General features: G+C 44.3%; 2 protein-coding genes across 3 annotated transcripts in view; both read left to right on the top strand.

Annotated features, from left to right (window-relative positions):
• Srcap (Snf2 related CREBBP activator protein) overlaps window positions 1-9764 on the top strand; it is a 48278-nt gene extending 38514 nt beyond the window's left edge. For both annotated transcript variants that reach the window (XM_021203866.2, XM_029545324.1), the window contains 7 exons: window positions 1692-1861; window positions 2019-2215; window positions 2308-2422; window positions 2622-2741; window positions 6024-6224; window positions 6355-6438; window positions 6557-9764. In XM_021203866.2, coding sequence (XP_021059525.1) covers window positions 1692-1861; window positions 2019-2215; window positions 2308-2422; window positions 2622-2741; window positions 6024-6224; window positions 6355-6438; window positions 6557-9325 — 3656 coding nt within the window. In that variant the 3' untranslated portion in view covers window positions 9326-9764. The remainder of the gene's footprint in view (window positions 1-1691; window positions 1862-2018; window positions 2216-2307; window positions 2423-2621; window positions 2742-6023; window positions 6225-6354; window positions 6439-6556) is intronic.
• Window positions 9765-9767: 3 nt separating this feature from the next.
• Tmem265 (transmembrane protein 265) lies at window positions 9768-14249 on the top strand. The gene is made up of 3 exons (XM_021203879.1): window positions 9768-10330; window positions 11693-11863; window positions 13778-14249. Exons 2-3 carry the CDS (start codon window positions 11696-11698, stop codon window positions 13937-13939), a joined length of 330 nt encoding a protein of 109 aa, XP_021059538.1. The 5' UTR covers window positions 9768-10330; window positions 11693-11695; the 3' UTR covers window positions 13940-14249.
• The last annotated feature ends 2667 nt before the right edge of the window (window positions 14250-16916 follow it).

A 16916-nucleotide genomic window follows, 5' to 3' on the forward strand; every position in this document is an offset into this window, starting at 1 on the left:
GTTTTGGAACTCAGAAATCCCTCTGCCTCTGCCTGTACACTGGATTTTTATTCAGCAGTTGGGATGTTACATATGAGAGAAAATTTCTTTAAAAAAAATACATTATTAGGGGGAGGGGGAAGACCTGGGATGGTAATACAGGCTCATAATTCCAGTATTTGAGAAGCAAATTTATGCAGGAGGGTAACTATTACTCTCCCATCTATTTTCTATAATTGATTAAATTTGTTCCTTTACCATATCATGTTATATAATTTCATGATATATACATAACACACACACCTCATTTCACTCTCTCTCCCCATCTTTATTTTTGATACGGGGTCTCTTAATAAACCTGGAGCTCATTATTTCAGCTAGAATGGCTGACCCTCAGTCCCCCCAACCTTGTCTTCCTCTTTACCTCAACCCTTAGGATGCTAGGGAATCAAACTCAAGCACTCAGTCTTGCAAAGCAAGGATTTTAATTTTTGAGCCATCTCTGCAGCCTTCCCTTACCCCACCCCCATTTTAAATACCATCTGAAACTATAATAGGTTAATTGTAGGTCTTTTCAAACTGGGCTTGAGGTTTAGCTTTCAGTGGTAATTGCTTTCCTAGCAGTGTTCACAAGGCTCCAAATTCAAGCACACCCCTAATATCTCTCTCTCTCTCTCTCTCTCTCTCTCTCTCTCTCTCTCTCTCNCACACACACACACACACACACACACACACACACACACACACACACACAGAAACTTGGAGCTAAAAATAAAGTATCTCCAAGTTTCAACTGAGGTTGTCCTAGGACTCCAACACTACCAAATGTTTTTATTACTCTTTTCTATAGATGCCTACATAGTATAATATCCAAGACAATTTATGTGTGTGTGTTGGATCCATGTGAGTACTAGAACTAACTGAAGTTGTCAGGCTTGACAGCAAGTACCTTGCTCACTGGTCTTGCTAGCTGACTTACTGGAAATAATATACATGTTGTTTCTGTTTTAATGTTTTTTTTTAAACACTTACATATTTTATGTGAACATTTTGCCAGTGGGGGGGGGGGCGTGCTATATGCATGTCTGTTGCCCAAGGAGGTCAAAAGAGGGCACCAGATTCCCTGGAACTAGAATTACAGATGGTAGATGTGATCTACCCTGTGGGTACTGGGAACCTAACCTGGCTCCTGTGCAAGAGCACTTGTTTCTTGAGTCCCAATGTTAATTCTGTTTGTTCGAAGATGACTAGATAACCTTTTACCATCCTATTCCGTCTTTTCCTATGGGTGTAATCTGGGCTTAAGTTCCTTTCTGTAAACCTTGACTATAGATTTGTTGATAATTCTAATGTGAATCTATTCTCATTTCAGCTGGCCTGACTGGTTAGTACTTTGAGTCTTCTTGCTTATAAACACTGAGAACACACATTCCTACTCTACCCCCTGATGATCTGTTGCTGTGTGGCTTCAACCCTAGGTTAAACAGGAATTAAGTCCTAGATAGGAACATACTATAACAAAAAACCTTTAAGGATAAAAAGTAGAGTTTTAAATGGATTTCATTCATGGACTAGTTGAAACCTTGACCTAAGACCTTCATTCAACTGGAGTTCTCTAGTGTTACTTTCTATCTACTGTTGTGTACTTCACTACTCAGACTCCTTCATGCTTTGTTTTGTTTTTGTTTGTTTGTTTGGTTTGTTTTCTTCAGGAAAGTTGCAGACATTGGCTGTGCTGTTACGGCAGCTCAAGGCGGAGGGCCACCGGGTGCTCATTTTTACCCAAATGACCCGAATGCTGGATGTATTAGAGCAATTTCTCACCTACCATGGCCACCTATATTTGCGTCTAGATGGGTCTACTAGAGTCGAGCAGAGACAGGTAACTTAAGAATCCTTAACCCTCTAGAGACTCACCTCAGCTTCTGTTTCTTTTTTTCAAGCTTTCAGCTTAGAGAAGGGACCTTAAAAATTAAAAAGTATTTGGTTTGTTTTAGGAATAAATCTCCAAATACCATCTTTTTTCCCTTTCCTTCTAGGCCTTGATGGAACGGTTCAATGCGGACAAACGCATATTCTGCTTCATCCTTTCAACTCGAAGTGGGGGTGTGGGTGTGAACCTGACAGGAGCAGACACTGTTGTTTTTTATGACAGCGACTGGAATCCCACCATGGATGCTCAGGCCCAGGATCGCTGTCACCGAATTGGTCAAACTCGGGATGTCCACATCTATAGGTATTGCCTAATGTTTCCTCACCTCGCTTCCTCTATGTGTAGGGCATGCTTGGTATATTTGTAGGTTTTACACTTCACTTCTCATTTCCTAGGCTTATCAGTGAACGGACAGTAGAGGAGAACATTCTAAAAAAGGCAAATCAGAAGAGAATGTTGGGAGATATGGCCATTGAAGGAGGCAACTTCACTACAGCCTATTTTAAACAGGTACCAAATAAAATCCTTCTGTCTAAACAGAAAAGAACTTTTGTTGTTAAGAGAGTTCCCTGTTTGCTAGACAGCTGCTGCCTTTACTTCCACAGATTTTTCTGCGTTGGTAGTTCCTCTCATACTTCCAGGCCTCAAAGTTTCTGGCCTTGAAGTAATATTCCATTGGTTGACCTCTCCCCTCTGTTATATCCAATAGCAGACCATCAGGGAACTGTTTGATATGCCTCTGGAGGAGCCACCTGGCTCATCTGTGTCTTCTGTTCCTGAAGAAGAAGAGGAGGCTGTGGCCAGCAAACAAACTCATATTTTGGAGCAGGTAACAGAAGAGGTCAATCATAAAATAGCACTGCTGCTCATATACACGTTGTCTTTCCTTTTCACTTGAGTTTGTCTAGGAGAAAGTACAGTTGCTAGTGATTCCCAGATTATAGTCAGTATTTTGTTTCATTTTGATTTTTCTTTTGTTTTTTAAGATTATGTGATTACATTATGTCCCCTTCCTTTTCCTGCCTCCAAGCCTTAACCCTCCTTGTCATTCAAATTCATGGACTCTCATTTCATTAATTGTTGTTACATACATATACATGTAAAAGTACATATATATGTATATTGCTATGTACGTGCAACCTGTTCAGTCATACAGTTACTCGTGTATGTTTTCAGAGGTAACCATTTGGTACTAGATAACCAATTAGTGCATTCTTCTCCCCCCAGGAAGACTGCTTCTCATTCTCCCATCATTCCCTAGTGCTCGTAGTATTTTGTGTAGGGTTGAAGCCTTGTGGTCTTTCCCCCATCTACTTAGGCACACCTATGGTTGTTGTCCTTGTTCAGCCCAATTTTAGGCAGTCATATCTGAGACTTTATGGTTCTGGCGTTGCTAAGAAACAGTCTCACAGCAAATTCCCTGATATTCAGGCTGGAAAGATGGCTCAGTGGTTAAGGGCACTAGCTAATCTTCTAGAGGTTCTGAATTCAATTCCCAGGAGCTACATGGTGACTCACAATCATCTGTAATGGAATCTGAATTCTTCATCTGGTGTGCATAAAAACAGAGCACGCATATACATTAAATAAATAAATCTTAAAAAATAATTTCCCTGGTCTTTTCTCTGGCTTTTACAGTCTTTCTGCCTCCTCTTCCAAAATGTGCACTGAGCCTTAAGTAGAAAAGTTATTTTCTAGATAAGTCCATTGAGACCAGGCTCCACAACTTCACATTTTAATTGGTTGTAATTTGCTGTACGTTTTTGGGTGTTGTTGTCTTTTTTGTTTTGTGTTTTTGAGACAAGGTTTCTCTGTATAGCCTTTGCTTTCCTGAAAATCTATAGACCAGGCTAGCCTGGAACTCAGAGATCTGCCTCCTGAGTGCCAGGATTAAAGGGATTAAAGGGATTAAAGGGATGTGCTGCTGCCACCAGACTGAGACTTTTTTGGTGAGAGGTGAGAAAATCTATTATCTATAGGCATAAGAAAAACATACTTAGGATATGGTTAAGGGTTCCGCTGGTTCTGTAAATTGGTAGATATAGATTCTCCTCCAAGATTCATGACTTCACTAGCTGTGTGTTTTTCGTACTGGACATGATTTTCTCTTGTTGAGTGGGGAAATCATGTATATTTTGGGTTTTTTTGTTTTGTTTTTTTACCTTTTTCATTTTGAGAGGTGAGGGGTAAGGTGAGACAGAGCATATGTAGCCCTGACTCTTGGAATTCAGTACATAGACCAGGCTGGCTTTGAACTCAGAAGAGATACATCTGCCTCTGTCTCCCCCGTGGTGGGTGCCTCTATGCCTGGCATAGTTAGCGTTTTAAGTATATTACTTATTGGGTTCACATTGTTTAGTAGAGAAAAATACAGGATTTGGAGTTTTGAGTGCGAATATTTTTTAATCTTTTTTTATTAGATATTTTTTTCTTCATTTACATTTCAAATGCTATCCCGAATGTCCCCTATACCCTACCCCCGCCCTGCTCCCCTACCCACCCACTCCCGCTTCTTGGCCCTGGCCTTCCCTGTACTGGGGCATATAAAGTTTGCAAGACCAAGGGGCCTCTCTTCCCAGTGATGGCCGACTAGGCTGACTTGAGTGCGAATTTTTATTTAACTATGCTAGGTTTGTCTTATTTTATGAAATGGAAGTCACATTATACAACCCAGGCTGCTCTTGAGCTGCTGGGCTCAAGCCATTCTGCTTTTGATAACAGTGCTTTTTTGATAATTTTACTCATTGAGCCAACTAGAAAACTTTTATGCTTATTAATCTCACATTCTACTTTTCTGTATTGTAACTCTTTGGATTAAGTGATTATTTTAGTTAGTGTTTTATTGTTGTGAAGAGACACCATGACCTAGGCAACTCTTACAAGATTAAGCATTTAATTAGGGCCCGGCTTACAGCTTCAGAAGGTTAGTATTATTATTATGATAGGGAGCGTGTCTGTACATGTATTATTGGAGCAGTAGCTGAGTTTTACATACTGAACCATGGGCATCAGGCAGAGAGATTAAAACCTCAAAGTCCACTCCCAGAAACAAACATTCCTTTGGGGGGGGGGGGTTTGGAGACAGGGTTTCTCTGTATAGCCCTGGCTCACTCTGTAGGCCAGGCTGGCCTCGAACTCAGAAATCCACTCACCTCTAAGGCCACATCTTGAATCCTGAAACAGTTCACCAGACTGAGGACTAAACATGCAAATCTATAAGTCTTTGAGGTCATTCTCATTCAAACTACTGTAGTGATAATGTAAAAAGTCCCTTTATATGAAGAAGGTACTGGTTTTCAAATGTGGAAGCCAACAAAGTTAATTGGTAAATTGATTTTGCTTGGTTGTGATTTTTTTCTTTTGGCAACAGGGTCTCTGTGTAGCTCTGGCTATCCTGAAACTCACTCTGTAGACCAGGTTGGCCTCAAATTGATAGGTGTGCCTGCTTCAGCCTCCCAAGAGCTGGGGTTAAAGGTGTGCACCACCACCCGGCCTTTTTGTTTGTTTGTTTTGAGACAGGGTTTCTCTGTATAGCCCTGGCTGTTCTGGAACTCACTCAGAAATCTGCCTGCCTCTGCCTCCTTAGTGCTGGGATTAAAGGCGTGTGCCACCACCACCCGGCCTTTTTGTTTGTTTGTTTTGAGACAGGGTTTCTCTGTATAGCCCTGGCTGTTCTGGAACTCACTCAGAAATCTGCCTGCCTCTGCCTCCTTAGTGCTGGGATTAAAGGCGTGTGCCACCACCACCCGGCCTTTTTGTTTGTTTGTTTTGAGACAGGGTTTCTCTGTATAGCCCTGGCTGTTCTGGAACTCACTCAGAAATCTGCCTGCCTCTGCCTCCTTAGTGCTGGGATTAAAGGCGTGTGCCACCACCACCCGGCCTTTTTGTTTGTTTGTTTTGAGACAGGGTTTCTCTGTATAGCCCTGGCTGTTCTGGAACTCACTCAGAAATCTGCCTGCCTCTGCCTCCTTAGTGCTGGGATTAAAGGCGTGCACCACCACACCTGTCTCCACCCAGCCTTTTTGGTTTTTGTTTTTTTGGTTTTTTTTCTTCCAAGTTCTTAAATTTCTTATTTGTATATGCTTTGTTTTTCTTCTGTATACCTTGAAAGGCATTGTGTCGAGCAGAAGATGAAGAAGATATCCGTGCAGCCACTCAGGCCAAAGCTGAACAAGTGGCTGAGCTTGCAGAATTTAATGAGAATGATGGGTTTCCTGCTGGTGAGGGAGAGGAGGCCAGTCGACCCGGGCCTGGGGCTGAGGATGAGGAGATGTCCAGGGCTGAACAAGAAATCGCTGCCCTTGTAGAACAGGTTGGTGTTGGATCCACTACCACTTCTCATTTGTCATCACTTATGCCAGGACTCTTTTAGTAAATAATGGTGGTGATAGGGCCCTGAGTTCTAGGTCCTTATGTTTATCAACTTGTATTCTTCCCTACAGCTGACTCCCATTGAGCGCTATGCCATGAAGTTCCTAGAAGCTTCATTGGAGGAAGTAAGCCGAGAGGAGCTCAAACAGGCAGAAGTAAGTCTTCTTATGTAGGAAGTAAGGGAAATAAGATAGTGGGAAGCTGTTCATTTCTACCATGCTTTGCTCTGCTCGCTCTTCCTCTTGCTGACACTATTGGCCGTGTTGTTGGTAGGAACAAGTGGAAGCTGCCCGAAAAGACCTGGACCAAGCCAAGGAGGAGGTGTTCCGACTACCCCACGAGGAAGAGGAAGGAACAGGGGCTGGGGATGAGATGTCTTGTGGAACTAGTGGAGTCAGCCACCGGCGCAGCAAGAAAATCAGGGCTCCTGAGAGGCTGGGGACTCGTGTCAGTGAACGTCTTCGTGGAGCTCGGTCAGAAACTCAAGGAGCAAACCACACTCCTGTCACATCCTCCTCCAATCATACCTGCAACACCTTCGTGCCTCCCCAATGCAGCCCTGTGAGAGAAAGAATTCCCAGGCCAGTGCCTAGACCTCGTCCTCCTGCTGCTCCTTCTGCTCCTGCTCCTTCTCCTGCTCCTTCTCCTCCTCCTTCTCCTCCTCCTGCTCCTCCTCCTGCTCCTCCTCCTGCTCCTGCTCCTGCTCCTGCTCCTCTCCCTCCTGCTCCTGCTGCTTCTGTTGCTTCTGCTATAACTTCTGCCCTAGCCACAGCTCCAATACCCATTTCAGCCCCAAATCCAGTAACCATTCTTCCTGTTCATATCTTGCCTACTCCCACACCTCTGCTTCAGCTTCCTCCTTGTTCGTCTCCTGCTTCTACCCCTCCTTCTGCCTGTACCCCTTTACCCACTTGTACTCCCTTACTAGCTCAAACCTCTGTATTAACCTCTTCTTCACCAACCCCACTTGATTCACTTTCTGTTCCCATCTCTCCTGGAGTTACCAACCTCCCCTTGGACTCAGGGGAAGTACAAGAATTGGCACCTGTGGAGTCTCTAGAGCTGCCAGGAATGACCAGTTCTGAGGCTTCCCTGGCTAGTCTTGTGCCTCCAAAGGATCTTTTGCCAGTGGCTGTTGATATCCTGCCTGAATCAGAGAAGACTCTTCCTTATATTCCTGTACCCAGTTCAACCCTGGAAGCTGAGAGCATCCCCAATGGTCAGCAGCAGGAGGTGCCAGGTCCTGTGGAGGGGACCAATACCACACTGCTACCTGGTAGTGAGGAATTGACCATGAGTCTGAATGAGAGCAATGGGCTGGAGCTCCCACCCTCAGCAGCATCTAATGAGCCACTTCATGAGCTATTGGAGACTCACAGGAACTTGGAAGAAACAAGAGAGGTTCAGATCCCAGTTTCCAACTCAGAAAAGCCACAAGAACTTGTTAGAGCTGAGGTTACAGCCCCATCAACCTCATCTTCAGCCACCTCCTCTCCTGAGGGTCCTTTGCCTGCCCGCCCTCCACGGCGTCGAACCAGTGCTGATGTAGAAATCAGGGGTCAGGGGTCTGGCCGGACAGGACAGCTCCCAGGTCCCAAAGTGCTTCGAAAGCTGCCAGGAAGGCTAGTAACTGTGGTGGAGGAAAAAGAACTTGTAAAGCGACGGCGACATCGGGCACCTGCCAGCACCCTAGTACCTGGGGTATCTGAAGTTAGTGCCAGTCCAAGAAGCCCATCGATCCACAGTATGTCAGGGCCAGAATCCTCACCTCCTAGCAGTGGGCCCTGTGAAGCTGTTCCTACATCTTCACTGTCTACCCCAACCCAGCATACCTTCATAGCTTGTCATCACAATGAATTGGGGATGACTGGTGGGGGAAGCCCAGAGAATGGAGAAGGAACAGAGCTTGCCATCACTCCACCTGCTGTGAAACGCCGGAGGGGGAGGCCTCCCAAGAAGAACAGATCTCCAGCAGATGCTGGGAGAGGGGTAGATGAGGTACCTTCAACCATCTCTAAGGGGAAAACCAATGGGGTTGACCCAGTCCCTGGCCCTGAAACAGTAACTGTTGCAGAACCTGACCTCAAGCCCCAGTTTGTTCCTGGGCCCCAGCCTCCTGGACCCCAGCCAGTTCACAGACCAGAACCCACCATCCTATCGCCTGTGGAGAAAAGACGGCGTGGGCGTCCCCCTAAAGCAAGGGATTTGCCTATTCCTGGGACCATATCCTCTCCAGGGGATGGCAATTTAGAGAGCCGGACACAGCCACTCCCTTTCCCAGCACCCCTGACACCACTCCTAGCCTGTCCCACTGCTGTCACCAACACTGTCACTACTGTCACCATTTCAACATCCCCACCGAAACGGAAGCGGGGCCGACCTCCCAAGAATCCGCCATCACCAAGGCCCAGCCAACACCCTGTCTTGGACCCTGACAGCTCTTCTGTTCTTGAGAGTTGTGGACTGGGAGTGCAGCGCCAACCCCTGGGCCAGGCAGAGAGTGAAGGCAGTTCCTCTGATGAGGATGGAAGCCGTCCTCTCACCCGCCTGGCCCGTCTTCGGCTTGAAGCTGAAGGGATGCGGGGACGAAAGAGTGAAGGGTCCATGGTGATGGCTGTAATTCAGGATGACCTGGATTTAGCAGATAGTGGGCCAACTGGGTTAGAACTGACACCACCTGTGGTCTCATTAACTCCCAAATTTCGCTCAACCCGCCTGCGTCCAGGGTCTCTAGTCCCCCCACTAGAAACTGAGAAAATGCCTCGAAAAAGGTCAGGGGCTCCAGTTGGGAGTACTGGGATGGCAAAACGGGGCCGCTTGCAGCCCCCAAGTCCCCTGGGGCCTGAGGGTTCAGTAGAGGAGTCAGAGGCAGAAGCCTCAGGTGACGAGGAGGAAGGAGATGGAACCCCACGCCGTCGAACTGGTCCCCGCAGGCTCGTTGGGACCACCAACCAAGGGGACCAGCGTATCCTGCGTAGTAGTGCTCCTCCCCACCTATCTATCCCTACTATTAGTCACAGAGGTCGAAAGGCCAAGACGTGATTGGGCAGCCCCTTCACCTATGTATCCCACCATGGCCGCTTTCCCTTGCCCAGGCCTGACTCTGATAACCACTACTTGAAGTCTTTGAGGGAAAAAGCCTCCAGGGAGACATAGGGGGCTGTCTTCCTTTCCACCAAAGTAGGGGGTAGGTTACTGGTTGTCATGGAAATGGGGCTTGTCACAACCCCCTTTCTCTCCTATATGGCTGGGCAGTGTTAAGGGTGGCAAGATAGTTTCTGTCCCCACCCCCTTGTACTTGATTCCCCAGCTGTCTTTCACAGCCTCAAACCCTTAGGGTAAAGAGGGAGGGGCTTTTCAATGAGGTGGGGTGGGTTTGTTGTTTTTTGTTTTTTGTTTTTTTCTTTTTTTCTTTCTTTTTTTTTCTTTTTTTTTTTAAGAAAAAAAAAAAAGCATAATAAACTTAGTTTCTGTACAAGCATCCGTGTAAGGAGGCTTCTGATTTTCTGGTCTGGTGGAGGGTTGGGTGGGAACTTGAACTTGACTGGGAACTTTTCACCTCCCTCTTAAAATGACTCCATGACTGATCTCTAATCCAAGATTACTTTTGAAGCAGAACTTAATCCCTCTCCCAGTCAAAAAAAAAAAGGGGGGGGGGAGATTGTCAAATCTGATCTGGTAGGCTACACAGAGCCTCTTAGACCACGCAGATAGACTCTCTTCTCTGACTCTGGAACTTGTCCTCAGTTCTCCACCTCCCAGGAGTTCCCTCAGTCTCCTTACTCAGGTGCTTCCTTACACTCCTGTCTTCAGAAAGCAGCCAGCCTCCATTTGCTCATGCCTTAGCCCTTCTCTGCTCACTATCTAGCCAAACTGGTTTGAGGTGGCCATGCCCCTTCCCAGCTCCCTGGGCTCTTCACATGGTGGCTGGCCCTACAACTCTACCTTGGCTTGGCTTGGAGCCATGAGTCAGCTTCATCTCCACCCAAGCCAAATCAAACCCGAGGCAAGAGCCGAAACTCACAGTTCCTCAAAGCCTATGGCCAGGTAAGAATCTATGCTTATGTTTATAGTGTCTGACCTTAACTCCCTGGACCCTTTCTTAGGCTCTTCTCATTTACTGACAATTCATTCTTACCTCAACTGCTATTGCAGCTTTGCCACATCTTTTTGCTCTCTCATATTCTGCATTTTTGTTACTTGTGGTGGGGAACCACAGGTGGTTTCATGTGTCCAGGCTGTAGGATAATGATTAGACATGAGGGTGGAAAGATATTTTGATGTGCATAGAGGGCCTGAGTACTAAGAAGGCATTGTGCAGGTTTCTGTGGGCAAATTCATTTAGACTCTGCTAATCTGATTTGGTTGTGTGGTCTGGGATAAAATAGAAGTGACAAGCATAGAAAAGGAGGTGTCATATTCAGGGATTTTGTTTTGAGACAGGATCTCATTGTATCCTCAGACTCTGAGCAAGCTATGCTGGTCTTGAACTTGGATCTTTCTGCTTCTGTACTGAATTGGTATTATCGATGTCTGCCTCCACTCCTGGGTTAGGTGGGATTTTTTTTTTATTGTTACTTTTTACTTTTATAAACATCAAAAAGAACTTAACCATATGAATCTTGCCTTTCTTTTATCCTCCAAACTATTCATACCCAGAGCTTGATGGTACATGCCTTTAATCCCAGCACTCAGGAGGCAGGGGCAGATGAATCTCAGTGATTCTAGGCCAGTCTGATCTACATAGTGAATTCCAGGACAGCAAGGGCTACATAGAGAAACAATCATAAGTAAACCAAGCAAAGCCAGAGCCAGGCAGTCTCTGAATTTGATGACAGCCTTGTCTATATACTGAGTTCCTGGCCAGCTAGGGAGGGGTTACATAATGAAATCCTGTGTCAAAATAAAGCCAAAAAAAAAAGTCACTTAGTAATAAGGTTTTAAGATTACATCTCTTGCCCGGGCATGGTGTTGTACGCCTTTAATCCCAGCAGTCGTGAGGCAGAGGCAGGTGGATTTCTGAGTTCCAGGACAGCCTGGTCTACAGAGTGACTTCCAGGACAGCCAAGGCTACACAGAGAAACCCTGTCTCAAAAAAGAAAAGAAAAAAAAAAAAAGATTATATCTCTCTTCTGTTTCTGGTATCCAGGTCAGCTTCCTTCTCTATTTGTTGAAGAGTAAGCACATTTACACATACTTGCCCTTCAAAAGATTCAGATTCTTAAGCTATGGAAAGGATTCCAACCACGTCTTCTCACCTGAATCACTGGAGGAATTTCCCAGTAAGACAGCATTCCTGAATGTAGGGTTAGGACACTAGACAGCATGCTTTGAGAAGGGTGGAGTCACCATTCCCGAGCAAGAGCTCATTTGTTGGGCTTAAAAGTGCCTTGACTATATCATCCACAGGTGATGGAGGACGAGGAGAAGGCAGCGGAGAGCTTGGTGAGCAACATGGAAGCTGCTCATTCTCCATCCCCTATCCACTGCTGCTGGCTCCGCCTCCAATATTTGGCGGCTGCTAGCATTATCTGTGGCTGTTCTTGCCTGGGGATCATGGCTCTTGTGTTTGCCATCAAGGTGAGGAATAAAATTCCTATGGGACTGGTTGGGTATAATGAAATGACTATATCTGATCTGTCTACAGTTAATTAAACCATTACTAAATATCTTTTGATACTTAGCTCTGGGCTTAGTGCCAGAGTGAGAATACTTTCAAAGGAATTGTGTTTTACGAAAAACAATAGTTGTAAAAAATGGATAATTAGTAGAACTCAGCTCATCAATACTGTAGTACAGGAGAAGGGTGAGTGTATGAGGATGGAAGGACAGTCCAAATAAAGCCAGGAATATTTTGAGATCAAAGGATCCAGATCCTGAAGGCCTCTGATTCTGTACGTGGGAATTTTAACTATCTTGAATAGTAGAAACCAAGTTAAATTTTTTTCAGAGGAATGACATGGCCAGATTGGTGTTTCAGAAAGATCTACCCTCAAACCCCCCATTGAGGCTGAATCACAAGGGGCAAGACTACAGGCAGACAGACAGTTAAGTAGTGATGAGAACAATATCCTCATGTGGAGTGAGCATAGTAGTTGTTAGAGAACAGTCTGCACCCCGGCCTCCTTTTTTTTTTTTTTTTTTTTTGGTGGTTGGGATGGGGGTGACATTACTAGGAATTGAGCCCAGAGTCCTGCCCATGAAAAGTGGATTATCACCAAGTCCAGCATACACATATACCTAGTGAAAGGCTATTCAACCTAATTTAAACATTCTAGAATTTTCTCACAACCTGGATATATCTTCACAGTCAGAAATACTTTGTCATCATAAGAATTTCTTTTTTTTTTTTTTTTAAGATTTATTTATTTAATATATATGAGTATACTTCAGCTGTATTGATGATTGTGAGCCATCATGTAGTTGCTGGGAATTTGAATTCAGGACCTCTTCTCGCTCAGATCAGCCCTGCTCTCTCTAGCTTAAAGATTTATTTATTATATCTTAAGTACACTGTAGCTGACTTCAGACACACCAGAAGAGGGCGTCAGATCTCATTACGGAAGGTTGTGAGCCACCATGTGGTTGCTGGGATGATTTGTTTTGGTTTTTTTGGTTTGGTTTGTTTTGGTTTGGTGTTTTTTTGGGGGTTTTTCGAGACAGGGTTTCTCTGTATAGCCCTGGCTGTCCTGGAACTCACTTTGTAGACCAGGCTGGCCTCAAACTCAGAAATCTGCCTGCTTCTGCCCCCCCCNCCCCCNGNGTGCTGGGATTAAAGGTGTGCGCCACCACGCCCAGCTCGGTTGCTGGGATTTGAACTGAGGACTTTTGAAAGAGCAGTCAGTGCCCTTAACCGCTGAGCCATCTCTCCAACCCCATCATAAGAATTTCAGTTGGGCAAAAATCATAAAAGTAGTCCTTTGTGATGAAAATGGTGGTGCCTTTTGGACCATGAGAGAGAGAATGAATGTGGGACAAATAGAAAAGAATGGAAATAGGGGGGCTGGTGAGATGGCTCAGTGGGTAAGAGCACCCGACCGCTCTTCCGAAGGTCCAGAGTTCAAATCCCAGCAACCACATGGTGGCTTATAACCATCCCTAACAAGATCTGACGCCCTCTTCTGGAGTGTCTGAAGACAGCTACAGTGTACTTAAATATAATAAATAAATCTTTAAAAAAATATTTTCAGTCCAGAAATGTAGTTCAGCAGATTACTTGGCTAGTATGCACAGGCCCTTGGGTTCCATCCCAAACCACAAAACAAACCGGTCATTTAAAATACAGTCTTGTGAGCTAACTGTGGCCAGTTGAAAAGTAAGGCAGAACTGAGATGAATACTTTGTATTGCAAATGGGTCAAGAAAGACCAGAAGAGGTTGTAAAGTGTTTATGTGTGTGATTATGAGCTATGATAGATCAAGAAGTGAAATGGGGCAGTGGGTACTTTGGGACAGAAGCAGGGGGAGAATCTAACCAAGAACCTGCCCCCAACAGGCAGAAGAGCGGCATAAGGCAGGCCAGTCGGAGGAGGCCATATACTTGGGGGCCCGGGCCCGGAGACTCATTCTGGCCAGTTTTGCTGTCTGGCTTGCTGTCCTTTTTCTGGGCCCCCTGCTGCTGTGGCTGCTCTCCTACACCATTGCTCAAGCTGAATAACCCTGGGTGGCCTTTGCTGAGAGTCAGTCAAGACCTGGATCCAATCCAACAGTGCTCAGTGCTGCTGACAGGAGTGGTTCGTGGTTCTTCCTGTCTGGAAGAACGTTGCCTTTCTCGGGAGCCATTGGAAGAGCTCAACTAGGCTATTCAAAGCACCTGAGACTTCAAGGGGAGGTCAGCCTGCTATGTTCTTTCATTATTCTTTGCTTTGTCTCCCTTGCCCTTCCATCCTAGGAGCCTCCATTCAGAGAAAGGGATGAAAACCAGGCTTGATTTTATTAGAATTTTTTTGTAATAAAAATCTTTTTTGGGGGGCTGGTGAGATGGCTCAGAGGTTAAGAGTGCCGACTGCTCTTCCAGAGGTCCTGAGTTCAAATCCCAGCAACCACATGGTGGCTCACAACCATCTGTAATGGAATCTGATGCTCTCTTCTGGAGTCTCTGGAGACAGCTCCAGTGTACTTACATATAATAAATAAATATTTTTTTAAAAAAAAAAATCTTTTTTGGTGGTGAAATATTGTCTAATTGTTCTTTTTACTGATTTTCCCTTGGGCCTTTGGTGAAGGCCAGAGAAGACACCTAAATGATGACTTAAGCCTGCATCTGGCCTTCTAATTCTATCTCATTGCTCCAAGAGAAGGAAAGGTTGTGGGTTCATTTGGGGTTTTTTGTTGTTGTTGTTGTTGGGTTTTTTTTTTTTTTTTTACATTTTTTTGGAAATTTTTCTTGGGGAAAAAAAACAAGCTTCTTATCAGCCATGAACCTAAAGACAGACTAAAAGACTAGTAGTAGTAGCTAGCATAGCACTCACTGAGTAATCACTGCTAGGTTGTGCTCCAGTAGTAGCTAGCACAGCACTCACTGAGTAATCACTGCTAGGTTGTACTCCAGGCACTGTTTTTTTCTTCTGAGACCTCACAATAGTTGGTGCCATTTTACTTTATAGTTGAGGAAATGGGTATATATGTGTCCTAGGCCCTATTGCTAGAAAATAGAAAAGATATGATTGAATTCAGACAATTTGGTTCCAGAGGGATGAAAAGATTGTTTTATAGGAACTACCACCCTACATATTGACAGTTATATGATTAAGTATATTTTATATTCTTTATCTTGAAACTCCTGGTAGTATTTTAAATTTTTAGGGATGGAATATGAGCCTGGCTTTGCTTCATTGAGCCAGGCTATCCCTCATAGTGGCTATGCAAGTACTGAGGTTACTGCTGTATACCACCATGCTTTTTTTGTTTTTGTTTTTAAGTTGTTGCTGTTTTGTTTTCTGAAATGACAAGGCCTCACCATATAGCCCATACTAGCCTCAATCCTGATTCTCCTGCTTCTGTTCCTGAGTGCTAGAATTACAGATGTGCACTACCAAACTCTGCTTAAACAGGTTTTTTAAGTTTTAAAATAAACTCCATAAGCAAGTTCCCAAACAAATATAAAGTTTAACACCTATCCAATACCTGAAAGCTACTACTCAAATTGATTGCTCTCAGCACTGTTTCCTTAATATACTCTAATCATTTCTTATCACAAATAGCTACTATTCTGACTTCTCACAATGTAACTTAATTTTGCTTGTATCTGCTTCATAGAAATGTAGTCAACCAACTAAGGAATAAGTAATGTTAAGAATGGGATACATGAGGGCTGGAGAGACATACAACAGTTAAAAGCACTAGCTCTTACAGAAGACCTGAGTTTCCCCTTACCTACATGATGGGTCACACCTTCATAATGGCAGTTCCAGGGATTTCCCGTGCCTTCTGATCTCTACAGGTATCAAGCATGCATGTACTGCACATACATACAGGCAGGCAAAACATTCATGCATAAATGATTTCATTATTTATTTTATGTATATGAGTATTCTGTTGCATGTATACCTGCCTGCCAGAAGAGAGCATCAGATCCCTTTATATATAGATGGTCATGAGACATCATGTGGGTGTTGGGAATTTGAACTCAGGACCTCTAGCAGAGCAGCAAGTGGTCTTAACTGCTGAGCCTTCTCTCCAGCCCAGCAAATCTTAATGGAATACAAGAGCATCTTCTTCAAAGGGGCTGGAGAAACGACTCAAGAGTTAAGAGCATTTGCTGCTCTTACAGAGGACCCAAATTTGGTTCCCAACACCCATATCCAGCAGCTCAAAGCTCCACTTCCAGGGAATTCCAACACTCTGGCTGCTGTGAACACACACATAAATAAAAATTAAATTGTTTTTATAGAGATGGAGTCCTGTTATCTTTTTGTCTTTGCTGTTAACATTGTTTAGTAATTATTATGTATTCCTGTAATTTTGTTGCTATGTTATTTGAATATAGTAAAATTTGTTCATTATCTGATGGAAGCATTTGGGGGGGCCAATTCATGAACATTATTAAACCATGGATAGTCTTATATACACATACCATTTTGAGACAGGGTTTCAAAATGTAGCTTACTATGTAGCGCTGGTTGTCAAATTCAAGTTTTCAGATCAGGCTGGCCTCAACCTGTCTGCCTCCCATGCAACTCCATGCCTGGCTCTTGTACATGTCTTTTGAAGCTTATGTGTGTACCTCACAAATAGAATTTTTTTGTGACTACCATAATTCAGAAAAGAGTAGAGTTATGCTAATAAATTAGAGGTGCACTCACTGATAATGGGGGAGAGGTAGTACATGATGTGTCACCATGGACAGTAACTCACAAAAGCATCCCTGGAACTCCTTGACCAAAGGTTTTTCTCCTTAGCAATTGCTTACTAATTGTATAGCCAAAGAAAGGGACTTCCTGAGTCTTCCAACCCTGAGCTTCCTCATTCTTAAGTGCCTCCTTGCTCTTAAGGGGAGAACCTTTCAGCTAGGAGAAAAGAGCTGCACAACACAGTACCTCTTGAGTTCTTCGGATACCTTCTTCTCATGAGACTCTTTGAGGATATTCCCTGAGGTTTTGTTTTAGGGGAGTGGGATGGATTGACAACAATGT

This window comes from Mus pahari, chromosome 1, assembly GCF_900095145.1.
Source record: "Mus pahari chromosome 1, PAHARI_EIJ_v1.1, whole genome shotgun sequence".
NCBI classification, from domain to species: Eukaryota; Metazoa; Chordata; class Mammalia; order Rodentia; family Muridae; genus Mus; species Mus pahari.